General features: G+C 33.0%; 1 protein-coding gene across 3 annotated transcripts in view; it reads right to left on the bottom strand.

The window, feature by feature from the left end:
• The window catches only part of SOS1 (SOS Ras/Rac guanine nucleotide exchange factor 1), a 125,350-nt gene that overhangs the window by 37,446 nt on the left and 69,066 nt on the right, over positions 1-18,838 (bottom strand). For all 3 annotated transcript variants that reach the window (XM_057740692.1, XM_057740694.1, XM_057740693.1), the window contains 4 exons: positions 16,546-16,656; positions 16,373-16,471; positions 1,928-2,055; positions 489-1,144 (listed from right to left, as the gene is read on the bottom strand). In XM_057740692.1, coding sequence (XP_057596675.1) covers positions 489-1,144; positions 1,928-2,055; positions 16,373-16,471; positions 16,546-16,656 — 994 coding nt within the window. The remainder of the gene's footprint in view (positions 1-488; positions 1,145-1,927; positions 2,056-16,372; positions 16,472-16,545; positions 16,657-18,838) is intronic.

Below are 18,838 nucleotides of genomic sequence, written 5' to 3'. Positions count from 1 at the left end.
AAATTTAATAAACTTTAGGAATGGAAATTAAGAAAAAGCAATGCTGTATATATGTGTACTACTGGCATGATTTTGGTAATAGATATATATTAGAATTTTTACTGATTTTATAATCTCTGTAATGAAAAAGAAAGGAAAAAAAAGAGGTAAAGGAGTAAAAAGATTTTTAGACCCTAATGATGACTGATTTATCACTACTTTTAGTCTTGTTTCTGCCACTGTCTAAATGGGTAAATTTAGCTCAGTAACTTTATTTATAACTCTGGTTGTAAAGTTAAAAATAACATGTAAATATGGTAGAAAAATTATAAAACTTCAAAGAAACATAAAGTGGCGATATTTTTAGTCAAAGGAAAATGAGCTCTGATAATGCGGAGGTCTTTTGTTGTCAGTTTGCTTTCTATTTTAGGCACAATGACCTGTGCAGCAAAGAAAAGTCAGCTTGAAGCAGGAGAATAAAAGTGACAGGCAAGTTCATTACTTCTTACCTGCATACATATGGTATGTGAGCCTCTCTATAAGTTTAATAACAGTTCCTGCTTTGATAATTGGAATTCCAGCTTTGGGCTGCACGTTTTCTTCAAATATGATATTTTCTTCAGAGTCAGGCTCTGCAAATCTATAAACATCAGCACTAGGGAGCCTCATCTGCTCCTCCTTTTCTTCCTGTAGCATTGTCACATCAAGCATCCTTTCCAGTGTACTGCGGTACTGTAAAGATATCAATGCTGCCATCCAATTGTTTTTCTCTTCAGCTGACTTGGCAGAAAATATAACACTATTTTCATCTTTTAATATTATTTCAAAAGCATGCTTGTACTCACTGGTGTCATCTTTGTCATTAATTTGTACCTTTCTCATAAAAAACTTTTCTTTAAGACGATATTCTGCATTGCTAGCACCAGGAAGTCTTGGCTGCCCATGATTTGATTTACAGCAAATCATTAAGCCATCAAAGAGAAATATGTGTCTCTCATGTTTGGCTCCTACACGTGTAAGAGTTCCTTCCATTATAAACTCATTGCAGCACTGTCCAATGTCTTTTCCCTCCCAACCATCAATATTCTTCTGAATCTCATTCATTTTCTTGATCGCTAGTTGTTTCCCCTTCATTTGCTGACTATAAAACCGACATGCAGATTCACTAGGATAAAGGAAAAAACAGTATTAGTACAAAGATGACAGGGAATCTATAATCCACGTAAATAAATGACAGTGCAAAAGTATATTTTAAAAAGTTGCACTGAAAAGGTTTTCACTATTTCCCCAAATATATTCGTGTTACAAAATTGCACAATTTTGGAAACTAAAGCAACACAGTAGAGACATTTTTTTAGTGCTCTAAAAAGAACAACTATTGACAAAATTATACCCTATAAATTTAGCTACAGAATGATTATTTCTCCCATGGCTATGAAATATTTAGAATGACAACTATTAAAAAGTAGCTCAATATAGTGGGAAAAAAGTAAGAGATTAAAAAATTTACCTAGAAATGCTTAAGTAGACAAAACCTAAAGCTAAAAACTATGTACTTTTATAATTAGGAAACTGGAAGCTTATTATCTGAATTAATGCCTTGAGTTACATAATCCCTAAAATAAAAGTCACTACTAATTTTACTTTGACAGAACAATGATGTTGACATAAATCTACCCAATACATTTTGCTCTATCTCTCCTTTAGCTTACCAGCTGATTCTCAGGAGGTCTTGTCTGGGAGTATGCAAGGAAAATGCACAAATATGAAAGGTTTTTCAAACAATAACAAATTCTCTTGGCTTTGATGTCACTTCCTCTGAAAGACCAAGCTTGTCACTAAAAGTATTTTCTTCATTGTTTACTTGAGGAGGAAACTGGGATCCCTGAATTTATACCACAATATTCAGGGTGAAAAGGAGGATTATAAAAAAAGTGAAAATATTCACCTCAGTCTTCGTTTTGCAAGACTTTTAGAACATATTTTTTCCATACCACTCTGAACATTAAGCAGAGCTGTTATTGCTTGTTTCAAACATTCCTTGTCTTCTTGATCTTCACTCTTTTCTTCTAACTGCTATAAAGTAAAAAATGACAAATCTTAATTAGCAGAACAGTTCTGGACAAAAAAAATAATAATCCTATTTTATTTAAGAATAAAGATAACATGGATTCAACTCTTTCTACCACAATAAAAATTTTAAATGTCATAAAGTATTTATTTATTTATTTATTTATTTGGCTGTGCCAGGCAGCATGCGGGATCTTAGCCCCCTGACCAGGAATCAAAGCTGCGTCCCCTGCATTGCGAACACAGAGTCTTAACCACTGGAACACCAGGGAAGTCCCTATTATTCTCTTTAAAAGTCTTTTTTTTCCTTATTTATAACTATCCATACCAACAAGCAACCAAGTTTTTCACATAACAAAAAAAGTAGGAGCAGTGTTAAAAGGTGTCACACCTTCCTACAAGCAGTAATGTGCAGTTTCTCAGACAATCACTACTGAAAAGAAACGAGGGATATAAATTATCTTTTTAACTATCATAGGACTTGGCACAGCAGTAAACACATAGATGAGACTTTTTTTGAAGTGTGTAATCTGGTCTTAGATATCTGATTCCCACATTATAGTTGTAAGCAATAGAATGCTAAGGAAGATAAATATACAGAGAAGGATGCAATATAGTGGAAAGGAAGTTGAAGACACAAAACCTAAGATCAAAATTTGACTGTACTTTCTGTGTGACCTTGGGGCAAATTACTTGACTTACGAGCCACACTTTTCCTATCTGTCAAATAAGGCTCATAAAAAGCCTGCTTTACCTATTTTACGGGGTTATTAAAAATCAAAGCACTTTGTAAATCATAATGTACAATATAGGTGTAAGTTGCTTTCCTTTGTAGTTCTGCTACAGAATTAACATTAGTATCATGAAGAACTTTGTCAGTATTCACAGGTTAAGATTTTGAGTAAAACTAGGAATATACATGTTAGTGAAACTCAAGCACATTTTCAATTAGTGGCTAAAGATACTACATGTGCCAGACAGAAAGTCTGTACTTAACAAGGACTGAGTCATCAATAACTACTAATCATCAAGGCAACAAAGTAGAGGTAATTCAAGCAAGCAATTAACTGAGGTATGAGTGACAGTAAGTGACAATAATTCAGTAACCTTATAAATCTGTTTGTGGCTATCAAAAAGGAAAAGTTAAGAAATAACATTTATTAATAGAGCTTTCATGCAACATTTAAGAACACTTACTCTCTATCATAAAGGATGAAGACTTGAGAGACAAAACCATAAAAAATTCAAAGTAATTTACAAAGGTTTACTTTTCAATGAGCTTCATTATCCATTAGTACTTTAAGAACTTTATGTTCTTGAGAGGTAGTTCTTAAAGATTAACAATACATTCCTTTCTGCTTCAACTGATACAGGTTACACACACACACAACCACACACACACAAACTGATGACCTATGAAAAGTAAACATTCTTACTCAATGCTTCAAACCATTTTTATAAAAATAATTTACTTAAAATATCTTAATGCTCAAATATTCCAAAAGTAATAAATATATTGTAATATTTATTTAGCAATCAGGTTTTATTATTCAAATTTCTTATACTGATTTTTTAAAACTCACCAAGGCATAATCTGCACTCTTTAGAAAAATATTGTCTCAATTGTGTTAAGCAAATCAAAAATCTACTCACATAATTTCTAACATAAAAAGGGTTTGGGGGGAACAATTTCTAAAGGATAAGAGACTTAAAAATAGATACATTAAAAAAATACACAAATAAACCTTTTATTCACAGTAGTTCTCTTCACTATGGCCAGCTAGATTAAAGAAAGCCAATGTCCAAGTGTTCATAAAAAAACATACTAGGTTTTTACTTAGCAAATATTACTGGTAGGCTGAAGGCTGGACTCTGGGTAATCTCTAAAAGTATCTTCCATCTCTATGACTCTAAACTATTTACCTCTCACATGGCAGAATTTTTGGAGATAAACAATATTACCATAAAATTTATCAAGTTTAGGCTTCAAAAACAGCAGTCTAACACTGAAAGCAATATTCAGTAAGAAAGGGCAAAATTATAGATTGTGTAATGAAGGTACCACTAAAGAGTGAACTACTTCATCGAGTTGTTTCAGAATTTAATCAGTCAATATTTAAGTCAATATGATACAAGGCAAAAAAAAAAAAAAAGAGTTAACACTAACAACAGAATATTATTGAGTCCTTTATATTTTATCTTTTTATCTTTTTAATATTATTAATTCAGGCAAACATACCTAAACTCATACAAAACACACAATTCTAACACATAAAAAGAACTCTGAAAGTAACAAATCCACTTGGACATGTATTTGATTTTCTATTCTAAAAATGTTTCAAGTTTCTGGGTCACTCATCTACCATTAACTATAGCATTTCACATACAGAATACACTGGTATATCAAAAATATTTGTAATATATTTTAAAAGCACAAACCCAAAGTCTATTTTAAAAACTTTAAAACTTTACTGATGAAATAATTTTTAAATGTAATATTTACCTTCACAGCTTTAGTTAAGCATCTAAAACAAATTTCAATGTAATAAATGACCTTTCTTACAAGCATTCTTTGCTTCTTTTACTTAACATAGCTGATTTAAACTGGGCATTGGTACAGAATAATTCAAACTAACCACCATCAAAGTGGTGGCTTATTGTTGCTACAGAAACAAGCAATGGCGATTAGTATGTAAATGAGACTCCCACAAAGCAGCATGCTCTTGTTACCAAAGTGATGTTTTTATTTCTAGAAATATTTCCTCCAACAAGAAATAAAATAAAATAAAATAAAATAAAATAAAATAAAATAAAATAAAATGAACTGCCATTTACTTGATGAGGGAGGCAGGCAGGATCAGAACCCACGATTCCTAACTCTCAGTCCTTTTTAATATACTACCCAAAGAACTGAGATGACTTGAAATACCTGTTTAGAAAATACTAAATAAAACCTATTCCATTCAAATAGGTAAACTGCAATGCACAGGGATGATAAAATACACACTCAAGGAATAAAGTATAACTAAATCGCTGTGCTGTACACCTGAAACTTACACATTATAAATGTGCTGTACTTAAATAAAAATTTTTTAAAAAGAAATGTACACTATAATTGTCTAAGATATGGAACATAAAAATAAAGATTTATCTTTATCTTAAATATTGTGTACATATATAAGAGTTCACCACAAAATGTGAGAACACAAGCAAAGATGGGACGCATGAAGTAAATTTCATAATTAGTTCCTTCCTTTCCCCCTAAATGTTATTTTTTTGAGTTAAAGTGATTTCATATATGCAGATAACTCTCCTACAATATATGAAATTTCAACCAGTATATGATGTTAACGATATTAACAAAATTTGATCTTTTTTTACTTAACCCTCATTTCCCCCCAAGACAAGCAAGGAGATGACCATTACTAAGGTGGTATATATTACATGAAATAAATAGTATAATAGTATAAATAGCACAATTCTTCCATAATTGTAATTTAAATGAAACAATATCTTTATTAAATTAGCCAATGGTTGAAAATATAAAAATGAAATTTTAAAATATAAATTATAACATGACAAAGTTCACTATTAGGAAATAAAAGCAAAATTCTCTAAGTTTTTGGAGTTTTACAGAGATAATTAAATGGTCTTTTGTACACTTTTAGAAACTATTTAGAATATTAACAGTAGTTGAGTGAAAAAAAACTCAAAAGGGCAGATCTACAGGGGAAGCTAGTGAAGTTCTAATCAGAATTAATTTAACAAATATTTAATTAACCATCCATTATTTATAAGTAATGAAAATATGATGGTGCAAGGCAAATCTGGTCACTGCTGTTATAGCTTAGAGTGTAAAAGAGAAGACCAATAAATGAGAAACTGCTATAATGGGGAAAATATAGGTCACTCTGGAAATACACAGCAAGGGCCCCTGACCTAATAAAGGAAGAGAAGCTAGCAAGGAAGGCTTCCAGAAGGAAATGACTATAAGTGATATTCAATACCATTACCACAATTAATATAAACATTTAAATGGTTTGAAGGATAAGAATGGTTTAGCCATAGCAAAAGAGAGGTACAAACAATGTATTAGGCAGAAGAAATAGCATGTGTAACTCAAAGAGTTATTTAGGACCAAGGCTGAGAGAACCTGGCTGAAGAGCAGAACCTGGTGGGTAGAAAGGATGGGGGTGGGGAGCGGTGATGAGTCAACAGGGATCAAGTCAGGACTGTAAGCCTTACTAGGAATTTGAACATTCACCTGGGTCAATGGGGAGCCATTAAGGGTTTTAAGGTAGTGACTAATGTGATGAAAATGCAATTTTGGAAAGATGGCTTTAGTTTGGTTACCCAGGCAACAGCAAATTGGGGGGGGGGGGGGATGGCAAAGGCAAGACTAAAGGGAGATTTGTGATAATCCAGATGAGATGATGATGGCCCTCACAGAGTACTGAGGGGAAATGAACAGAAGATAAGAAGATCCTTTTCAAGAGTGAAAAGGACTTACTTGGTGACTAAGTGGACAGGGAAGAGCTGAGGACTTCCAGGTTTCTATTCTGAGTAAGCAGATGGGTAATGGGACCACCTCACTGAATGAATGAGCACAGAAAGAGCAGTTTTGCTGGGAAAGATAAGGAGTTTTCAAGAAAGTGAATTTGATTTGTTTACACAATAAAGAAGCAGAATTGTTCAAAAGACAGTTGGACAATAAACAGCCTACATTTCCCCATTTCCTTTTTCATACCCCTCTCTTCATTGAATCTCTTTAATCCTACTGAGACCAGCCTAAATTCCTGATTTCTTTCATGCTGCTAAAAGTAACCTTTGGTGTGACAGGTTTATTACCTGATAGCAAAGGGGTCACTGCTTTTCTAGATATAAACTTCATGAGTAGATGACAGGACAGGAGTAGGGGAGGAAAAGGGTGTGATAGGGTTCAGGATACACTACTCCCCAATTTGGCACATTGGCATACTGAATATTTTAAGTTGAAGGAGTTTGAGAAAACAGCAGAAGGGAGGGAGAAGGTCAGTGACCTTCCTGGTTCTGTTTTCTCAAGTTCCTTCAGTTAAAAATACTCAATATGCCAAGGCTCCTGTGTCATGCACAACTTACATTAAATAAATCTGTATGCTTTTCTCCTGTTAATCTTTGTCAGTTTCCTTTTCAGACTCAGCCAGAGACTCTAAGAGGGCTGAGGGAAAAACTGTCCTCCCCTACAGGTGCTTGAGAGCAGAAATAATTTGAAAAAAACAGACCAAAAAATGGCATATTTTAATAGAGAACACTATGGCATGTAAATTATATTTCAATAAAGCTTTTTTTAAAAAAGGAATAATTTAATACTTCTGGCTAAATATCTGCTCTTCAACTTTCTATATACTGTACCTATCAGAGTAGAATATCTTTACTCTTAAAATGGGCTTTTAATGGTTTTAACAATCAGACTGATGGTAAGTTCAATTTCCAGTCTGAAATGTGCAGTTACCAAAGAAATCATATGACAAGATTTTATGGTTTTAAAAAAGTAAATGGCATCATTAAAATATTTACAGTGATACTTTACTGAGAATTCAGATATTAATTTAAAAAATACATTCAACTGAGAAAAGGGAAAACAAAAAACATTGTTGACTCAGTGAGTTTAAAGTTTGTAATTAAAAAAAATTTTTTTTAATACTAGTTAAAGTTTATAGTTAAACACTTTATTTGGGGCTTCTTGAATTAATTAAAATGGGTACTTATAATTTTTATTATAAAAATTGACAAAATACTTAAAAGTAGAGTGAATAAAATGATGAATACTCATATACTTCATCCACATTTGGCTATTCTTAAGATTTCACTAAACTGGCCCATCCCCTTTGTCTTTCTTTGCTGCCCAGACAAATGGAAAATTACAATTAATATAAACACTTAAATATAAGGAATTACTGCCTATGACAGTTTTTCAGTATATGTGATCAAAAGAATGATAGAGACAGATGATGAAAGTATTATTTACTATTATTTATTAATAAAATAATTACCAGTTAGAGCATTAGAAATTCTGAAAACTTTTAAAAATAGAGAAGCACTAATGAAAGAAAAGATCATACATTTTAAAAGAAAAAAGAAACTGCACTATAACTGAATGCCAAAATGCCACTGAATAATGTTACCAAGCTCCTTTCATTTTTGACTTAGAATCACTTTTTTTTTTAACAGTAATGCCAAATTTATTTTTAGTTTTAGTTTTTTAAAGAAAAGGAGAGAGTTTGGTGAATTTCCAGCTAAAAACGGGGGGAAAAAATTAAATACCACAATGTTTATTTGATGAAGTCATAACAACAACAACAACAAAACCAGGGAAAGATGTTTCTAAGTATCACAATTATGTTTTCAGATTGAAATAATCCTAGATAATTGTAAAAAGTTTTTAGAGTTCCTGCTAATTGGATTAAATTTGTGTACTGTTTTTGTATGGGAATATTTTAAGCTCAAGTATGTCATCTAGGTGAAGAATTTTTATAAAGGATGATTTAAGAACAAGTAAAGCAATGAAAAAAATAATCAATGCAACTGATTTTTAAAAATGCCCAAATATCCTGTATTTTAAACAGGATCCAGTTATTCATATCTTTAAATTTATTAGAAGATATTTTCTAACATTAGCCACTCTCTTGCCTACCTGCGGAATCTGAGTTGCAGCCCTTCACTGTATCTCCTCCTATCGCTACAGACAGCAAAGTCATAAAAAATACTGAAGAAGAGCTATAAAAATGCAAGAACTTCCAGTAATGGTGGTGAAGTGAAGAAGTCCTGAGAACCCTTTGCAGATAACAATTATTCAATCTAAACAAAAAATTAAAAATATTTATAGGCACTGGAAAACATCTAAAAAAGCATAAACCAGAAGTACTACTGCTCTTGAAAAGCTGCAACTAGAAAGTGTATACTTGTGGGATTAGGGCTTTCCCCAATCTCTTATGATGACAGTGAGGAAGAAGGAGAGGAAAAAGAGTAGCTCTACAGGCTAGAGTTGAAAGAGAGCAGAATTTAAGAGGAAACTGAAGGGGGAAATCTGGAAGTGAATGAACTGTAGAAGGGTTGAGACACAAAATCTGAGAATAAATTCTACCCAAACAGTTGGCTAATTGCTAAACTCTGCATGCATGAAAAGACCCCAGGGAGCCTAGCAAAAAACGGAGGCAAAGACCAAAGTGGAATCTACTCTTGAAAGACAGAGCTATATAATGGATAAGTTCTGCTTTCCTTAACCTAAGTTTATTCCCCAACTGTACACAGCTCAGACAGCAGAAAGCTGAAGACTTACTGGTGCTAGGGAGTAGAGCCTGAGGCTGGCAGAGCAGCTGGAAATTAAGGGGGAATCTCCAGAGACTGTTCCCCCAAATCCAAATACTACTTCTGCCCAAACATTTAGTCTATCAAATCAGACATGTGTAGGCAAGAGGGGAGAGAGTCAAGCAAAAAAAAAGCAGCATATGTAAATCTTAAAAAATGAATAGAGATATTAGCTGCTGCACAACACAGAAGAGACAAATTTGCAGTTGAGTCCAGCAAAGTTAACTGCCTACTAGAGTAAAAACTCAACAATCTAAAACAAAACAAAGACAAAAACTCACAAAAGGAACCCCAATAATCCTCAACACAACAGAATCCAGTTATTGATACTGGGAAAATGTGACCCATAGTAGAGGGAAAAAACCCAGTTAATAGAAACTGACTCCAAGTGGCCCAGATGTTGGCTTTAGGAAAAGACTTCAAAGTAGCTTTTGTGGTCATTTTCAAAGAATTAAATGAAAACATGGTCTTATTGGGTGGACAGACAGGGTGTCTCTGGAAACTATAAAACAAAATCCAAATGGAAATTCTAGAGTAAGTATAATAACTAACAATTCTATTGACAGATCAATAGAAATTACCTCTTTGAAGAACAAAGATTTAAGAAAAATGAACAGTCTCAGAGATCTGTGGGACACCATAAAGTAGTTCTACATACGTGTAACTGGAGTTCCAGAAAAAGAGGAAATGAAAGAATGGCAGAAAATGCAATAATGTAAAAGCAAGTTAAAATCTGAAAGGTGAAAGGAGTTTGAAACTTTAAACAGGAAACCAACCCTAAAAAATGTTAGGATAATCTCATTTATGAAATAAAATACCTTTCAAAACCATCTCTCTGTTCTTATCAGAGAGAAAAATCACCAAAACTATAAATGTTCCTCACAGCAGTTTAGTTGTTTTAAAATTTTTAAACTGGAGTAATACATTAGTCAACTGTTTGTTTATAATGGCTCCTGAATTATACTATATTATGTTTAACTCTAGTCATTCAACATTTGTGGTCAGATATGATACCATTTAGCTCACTGCTTTGAGCCTATGGTTTCTGGAAAAGAATTTCTAAATATAGAAAGCTAGCTGAAAGGAACAGAAGCTAGACCTCTTCTGGGCTTATTTTTATAATACTTGGAGAGAAGCTATGTTTTCTAAATCTCCTCTTATTGCTGGCATTAAGCATCAGCTCATGGGCAGTATTAAAAAAAATGCTCTGAAGCATATAGCAGAAGGTGGGGGAAAAAAAGTAGATAAAAAAATATCTAGAGTAGAAGATGTTTGATACTGTCCAACTACCAAGCTGAAAAAACAACAAAACCAAGCCATTAACAAATGCACACATCTGTAATAGGGGTCTGCAGAGCATACTTCTTTACAAAGAGCTTCTGGTTATTCACTTTAAACACCCACTATGTGAAGGCCACTAGTGGGTGTTTAAAGTGAACGATGTAGCACAATTTATATTTGCCTTTTCCAATTTGTTTTATATAACACTGAAAAAACAACAACAACAACAACAACAAACTACTCTGGGAGGAAGAAACATCTCCGACTTCGTAACGTTTCTCAGTTCTTTATCTTAGGTTTTCCAGTCACTTCACCATTCAGTTCTAAGTTCTTATCTGTAATCCTTTCCCACAATTCTGTACTTAAGCATTTGGGACAATTTTGGTAATATTTATTATGTTAAGGGGAAAAGTTAAGGACTATTCTTCAAGTCAATTAGTACACAAAAATCTAGGAATATTAGAAAATTTAATGTTAAATTTTAACATATAACAAGCACCTAACCATGTGAGCATTCAGATTAAAGTTTTTAGTGTCTCTTATTTTCTAAAGTAAACCCTGTGATCAAGACAAGCACTGCACTGTTATAATGAATTAAATCCACTAAATATTTACTATTCCATAGGTTCTTAATTTAACCTTACCTAAAAACAAAGGGTTGATATGATGTGTTCAAATTAAACCTGGACATGTTTTCTCTCAATCATTTTGCTAATCTTGTACTTTTTATTGTCAATAAAACCTAAAAAAGGTATGGAGGTTTTAAGTGTTAAATTTTCTATTATTTCTTCATTTAAGGGAAAGTATACATGATAACCCCAACCTCAGTTATGTACATTTAGTCTTATTCAGAAGATTGTTGGTAATTTTGTATTCCTATGAGTTTTTACCTGCTTATAAATCCATCTATTTGAAAAATACTGCAATTGTTGGCTTTTCACTAGATTTTTGTTGGACTGAAATTAAATTTCAAAATCTAAGATCAGGAGGAAATGATTAATTGGTCCATGCAAAAAATATATTTTTATGGGCTTAAGAAAGCCAATATACACTGGAGAATCAGAAAAACAAAAATGAATGTAATTTTTACAGAATATCAAAAACTAACTTTAATGGGTTGAATTGTGTTCCCCCAAAAGTTCTAACCCCTGGTACCTGTGAACATGATCTTATTTGAAAATTGGATCTTTGCAGATATAATCAAGTTGAAATGAGGTCACACTGGATTAGGGTGGGTCCTACATCCACCAATGTGGTGTTTTATGAGAAAGGAAAGAGAGATTTGGATGCAGAGATGACAGAGAAGAATGTGAAGAAAGTAATGTGAAGATGAAGGCAAACATTGAAGTGAGGGCATCTATAAGCCAAGGGATGCCAAGGATTGCGAGGATACACCAGAAGCCAAGAAAAGGCAGTAAGGCTTCTTCCCTAGAAACTTTAGAAAGAATATGGCTTGCCAACACCCTAATTTCGGACTCTGTCTCCAGAACTGTGAAAGAATAAATTTCTGTTGCTTTTAAGCCACTCAACCTGTGGTGCTTTGCTCTAGCAGCTCCCGGAAATTAATACTTTCCCCTAGGTTATGTGTACCCAGCATACTGGAAAGAGAATAAGTAATTCTCTAGCAAACTGATTGGTTCAAAATTACCCTGGATGATTTTTTTCTAACATTTGTCTGAGTATACCTTAAGAGGGTAAAATAATATATCTAAAGAACAAAGAAAAAGTTAACATTTTTGCTGAACAATGTACTGATTTGGTAACCTTCAAAATACTGGTCAACATATTTACTTAGCCCAAGAAATAACTCTAAATTTGTTTAATAAAGCAAATTAAACTTCACATAGAAAAATCACATTACTGGAGCAATGAGGTTTTCACAAAGGAAGTTTTGTTTTGTTTTTACTTCATAAAAATGAACTTTAACATGAAAAAATTAATCAAAGGTTCCAGAGACCTAAGTGTGAACTAACTTGCTGGGGTCGGCGGGGAGGGAGAGGAGGGATATTTTTTTTTCCAGTTTCAGTGGCATTAAAGTTATAATATTAATAACTAAACTTTTATTTTCTGAATTTGTAGAGTTTAAGGCATTCTATGTTTCCAAAGTAAATGTAATTATGTACAATTTACAGTTAAACTATTCCTAAAAATATAAAACATTTATAGAAATTTTAAGAAAAGCTTTATTTTTGCTATTCATTTTTGAACAAGCATTTGTTGAATGTCTAAGTGCCAAATACTACTAGGCATGAGAATTCAAAGATAACATAGGGCTCAGTTCCATTCTTCATGGAGTATACAGTTTAATGACAAGGTAGACAATAAAAATGGGACATGTTCTATAAAGAGATATGAAGAGAATAAAGGAGCTTAGTCAAAGGACCAGCCTAGGAAGCCAAGGTAAATTTGACAGAGAACCAAGATTAGAGCAAAGTCTTTGACAAGCAGGAATTTCTCAGATGAAAGGGGAAGGTAGTAATAGAAGAGAAATTACAGGAAAATAGAAAAAAAGAGATATGAAATTCTGAACAGATTTGACATACCCAGGGCTGCTCGGAAATTTTTTATGGCTGAAGCATAAGGTAAGTAACATCAAGTAGTGAGAGATGAGGCTGGAGAGAGGCTAAAGAATTTAGACTTTGTGTCCCAGTTCACAGGGTACCAACTACACTTTTCAATCTGGGAGTTCCATGAGGTACAAAGACCATATAGGAAACTGCTATAGTAACCCAGGAAAGACAAGCTGAGGGTCTGGACTAAGTGTCAGTGGAATGCGAGAACAGACTGGATTTCAGAATCATTTCTGGAATCAAATATGATGCTCTGCTGATAAGGGAGAGGGAAGAATCAAAGATGGTACTGAGGCTTCTGGTGAAGGGATCTGAGCTGAACAACAAAGAAACGGAATACAAATTTGGGCAGGCAGGAGAAGGGGGATGTGGTGAAAGATGAAGGGAGTAAAATGTTAGTTTAAGTTTATGTGCAAGACAAGAAAGTTTCTAGTAATGACAATACGCAGTATTTATATTCTTTATTGAATACTAAGTACTTTTACATACATTCTCTTGGTTGACAGAACAATCCAGTGAGATAAGCATTTCACAGATAAAAAAACCAGAGCTCAAAAGGTGAGGTGACTTGTTGCAGGCTACTCAGCTAGTAGGCTACTAGGCTAGAATGAGAAAAGAAACATCAGACTCCTATCTAGTCTAGTGAGCTTTCAAAAGCCACTCCATGCCATAGATGAATTATGGTTAGTTTCCAATTGTCACTGACGTCTTAGCATTTTGCTGCTTCCCACTGCCCTGATTTTATTTAATCGTTGCTGAGTCCAGAATCACCAAGTCCACACTGGCACTTGGAGTTACAGCAATACCCAGAGGAAAAAAACTCAGAGTTAGTGAGAATATGTTGCTGGAAAAAATCTTAGACCATTAAGTGTTAGAAGGTCTTTCAGTTCTTCTGATGGAGGAATTCTATGATAGTTTCCCAAAGTAACCCCCAGAAATACATTACATTTTTAAAGCGTTCCACAGTCTAATTAATTTGGGAATTAATTGCTTTAGATTCCTTTATAGCACAATTTGACAAAGCCTTTAATATTCTAACATACACTGAAAATTTTTAGGAGTGTAATTAAGGATACAGTGTTCCCCAAACATATTTAACCAGTGAACTTTTCCCCCAAATCACGCCCCCCCTTTTTCTTGGCTGCACTGCACAGCTTGTGGGATCTTAGTTCCCCGACCAGGGAATGAACCTAGGTTCCCAACAGTAAGAGCACGGAGTCCTAACCACTGGACGACCAGGGAATTCCTTCCCCCAAACTTTTAATTTAGAGTATCTTATGGGACTAGCATTCCATAGAATACACTTTGAATTACTGCTCAATAAAACTATTTAACCAACATACCAACAAATACAAATTAAAGACAATAAATACAAATAGTACATTAGTGCTGAGCAAATGCTGCATAAAAAGGAGTGATGACAATTTGTGGAATTAATTGAGTAAAGTTTCCTGCCCAAAATACTGTTAATTTTGCAATGAAATTTAGGCAGTAATATACACTGGGAATATATATGCTTACCAGTAGAAATCTTTTAAATTGCTGATTGATGCAATTATAAAATAAAAAATTTATTACCATAACTTACAATTTTTAAAAATTTAATTGCCTATACTTAGGGGAGTAATTAATTTCTCTTATATTATTAAGATGGTTAGGTTTTACAGCCTTCTGAAACTTCATCAAAGCTTCTTGTTCTTACTTCAATTAATGACTGCTTCAAGGTTTCATATGGTCTTTAATCCATCAGAATTTCATTACAGTCTCAGGTAAAAATCCCATTATTAGAGATTCCATTATGAAGAAGGGGTTTATGTAATAAACTTGTTTGCAAATGTCCCATTCTGGGACTATGGTTTGTCATAATGAATTCTTTATAAAGAATGATTTTACAAACCAAGTGCTTCCTCTTGATTATCTTCTTAAAATAATCATCCTGTATTACTGAAGACCATAAACGGTATTCTGTTTGCAGCCCAGAACAGAGAGCTAAGAGCTCCATTATTCTGCCTGGTGATTAAGTCTTTTACCTTCCTTAGTTCTTTCCTAATTCAGACATTCCTACTTAAGAAATCTAACTGAACTCCAAACTACTACAATGTAGAGAGATCTGGGAAAGTGGAAGGAAAATGTAAGGATAAGAGTTCCTCCAGTTTACTAAATTCAGGCTTTCTATTCATTCATTGATTCATTATAGAGAGCCCATCTCTTCATGTACTCCCGCAAACTATAAATCTGATTTCTGAGGATACATGCTTCATAACAAAATCATGATATTAAATTAGAATTTTTCTTTAATAAAACATTCTTTTAAAAACTAAAGAAATAATAATAGGAGTAATGCATGTCTTATTTTGTCTTTATGGGGCTAGTTCATTAAATAGAATATCTTTATTATCTCATTTATTATTTAACATTTTTGAAAAATATCTGATGTTTTTTAGGACATATTATCCATAATCCAAAGCAGACATCATTAGATACATAAGATATTTAAAAGTAAATCACCCTGAGCTACACTATTGAATTATAATTTATATAGACTAAGGTTCCCCTTTTCCCTAGTTAATTTTAGTGCATTATAGGAAAAGAGGGGAAAAAAAGCAAAACCCTTTCTTTTCAGTTAGTGCTTTTTAAATTGAGTATTTTGAACTGTAATCAAATGGGAAATTTTTACTAGGATTACTTTAGTTCACTGCTTCTAAAGTAATAATAAGCAGTTCTATAGACATAATTGCAAACTTAAGCTATGAAAATTAAGTGATTAACCTTCTCCATTACTTTGGCATCATCCCCATATGCGGTTCCTTATCTAGGTGCCTGAATCTGCTGAGGTCCCAAAATGGAGACTTGGATGCATAAATACAAGGTTGTTTCCAAACAATCGACCATGTAAACAAAAAGGACACACGATAAAAATATCTGATGATTGCTTTAAAATTCACTATTAAAACTGCAGAAAATACTCCACTCTTTTGTAGATTCATTTACATTTGCTTCTTAACTAGAAAAATAAAATAGATACAGACATGTTCATGAGCGTTCACATACTGATTCACAAATGAACTGGTAAAAAACTGTATCACACCTGAATATTTTGTAAGTAGAAGAAAGAGTTTTCTTACCTTCAGAAGTTCGAAGTAATGTAGACAGTGGTAAACAGGGGCTAGAAGTAGCCTGGGTAAAACATATTGAACAGCTTCTTTGAAACCTTCGCCTATTGACTAGAAAACAAAGTGATTTAATTTTTAACTTGACTTTTCAGACATCATATATCTTGATCTAAAAATTACTATACCTGCAAGTAGAGTGCCGCTCCAGGCTTTGATAACTGACTAAGGAAATGATCATGAAAACCAGGTCGTAAAATATCTCGAGCATATGATTCATATGGATCAAATGCCAGTTCCTTAGAAAATAAAAAAGGCAAAACATAAATAATCTTTCTCCAAGGTAAAGTATAAATAACCTACCACCATAAACACAGAAAGATTAAATTATGGGCACATCTATGCCTGCACAATTATATATTTCTTTTAAAGCCTCTAAATAAAATTACATGGCTATTAATTTTAAAAGAATAAACCTAATATTCTCAAGTATGAAAGTAAATCAATTATTTCCGATGAGTAATGGGATTCTTTTATGACACTTCTCATGAAAGGAGAATATTATCAATAAAAATGATCATAAGAATGGGATTTTTTGGACCTGGAAAACAAAGTATACCCTGAATGATAAAGAACACAGATATCTACAACCAGATAAAGTATAAACATTTAGAATATTGGTGCCAGACATTTATTTTCTCATGGTTATTTCTTATTGGTAGACTTACTTTCACATTCTGCAAGCCAAAGGTAATTGTTTATATCATTTAAAATTCATTCGCACAGTTTTCACAAAACAAATAACAATTTAATTCAAACTGCCAAAAAATTTTACCATCATCAATAATTAATAAACTAAAAAATTCTTAAGGTTAGAATCTACTGGTTTTGATGATTCCTGAGGAAAAAAAGAATAGGTATCGTGATTTTATCAGGAGGTAGGATATCTACTCTCCTCCATCCCATGCCCCATTCCAGGTAAAAATAAAAAAACAAAATCCCCAAACTATCCTGAGAATGGTGATATAGGTTCTAGCAAGAGCTCATTTCTATGATGGTAATTCTAGAAAGAGGAAGGGGACATCTAGTGGAGGACTGCAGAAGAAGGAAGTTAGGAGTGAATGGCAGAACAGATGATTATTTTTAAATTACCCTTAATGTTGTTTCTCAGACTGTTTGTTTTTTGTTTTTAAGGAAAGATTCAATAATAACAACACAAGATCAGAAATCAGAAGACCCCAGTTCTGTTCTTTGTGAAATGCAATACGGGATATAAAGTTCCAAGTCATCCTAAATTCCTTGAGCCATCTCACTTTCTTCAACTGTCTTCCCAACTGAAAATTTCTGTAATAATATCACAATGGAAATTGCAGTCCATTGCAGATCTTACAGGAATGGATAGCAGGTTTTCAACAACAGGAGGAGGGAGTCAGGTATGAATAGAGCAGATGGGGGAGAGGAATAAAAACGTGATCTCATGCTTATACACTGGGTCTCTTGAACTTATACAGAGCAGATAATGTTTGTCCTCCTCCCCTTTCAATAAATTCTAACTTATTATAGAATTTTTATGACAATTATACATGTAAAGTAAAGGCTATACAATGTAGTGGCTTAAAAGCATGCCTTGAGCATCAGAGACCCAGGTTCCAATTCTGATTGTGCTACGTACTAGCTGCATGACCTCTGACAAACTAAAAATACTACTCTTTCTAAGCCAAGTCTCCTCACTGGAAAATGTAGATGTTATCTACTTCAAGGAGCTGTTTTAGGAATTAAATGAGATATATGCAAAGTGCTTACAATATCATATGCATATAATAAGCACTAAATGGTATCTAGTATTATTCTAAAATAGCTAATTTCAAGAGAGAAAAAAATCGAAAACTAACTGGGAATACAAGCTCTCATCACAGTTTTATTCCTGAGGATAAATTTGTAGAATGGCAAGCACTTTTAAAAATCCACATATAAGTTAATAGATGATATTATGATCAGTTTATTGGTTAAATACAATACTTATAAGATTCATTTAAAATTTGATTATTGATATACACAACTGTGTATTAATTAAAAATACAGACTAATCTAAACATACAGAAAAGTTTATAGCTTAACTAAAAGAAAACAGAAAAGAAAATAGCTTAACATATTCACCATCTAGCTAAAAAGCTCAACCTTTTATAATACTTCTGCTTTTTTTTTTTTTAAGAACTAAAACAGTATAGATGTTAATTGATCCTCCTGGGCTCCCTTTCAGAAGCTAATTTCCTCTCCTGCTGATCACCAGAGGAAATCACTGTCCTGAATCTGAATTTTATCATTTCCAAGTATATTTTTGTATCATAATTACATATGTATTAAGAAACAAGGCAATGTTTTCAAATTTTATATAAATATAATGTACACAGTAACAATATATTCTTCTGCAATTTGGATTTTATATTCAAAGTTGTTTTAATGATTTATCCAATTTGATTC

Source organism: Hippopotamus amphibius, chromosome 7 (genome assembly GCF_030028045.1).
Source record: "Hippopotamus amphibius kiboko isolate mHipAmp2 chromosome 7, mHipAmp2.hap2, whole genome shotgun sequence".
In the NCBI taxonomy this organism is placed as follows: Eukaryota; Metazoa; Chordata; class Mammalia; order Artiodactyla; family Hippopotamidae; genus Hippopotamus; species Hippopotamus amphibius.
The sequence above is the reverse complement of the archived record's forward strand: the minus strand, read 5'-3'. Positions and strand labels throughout refer to the sequence as shown.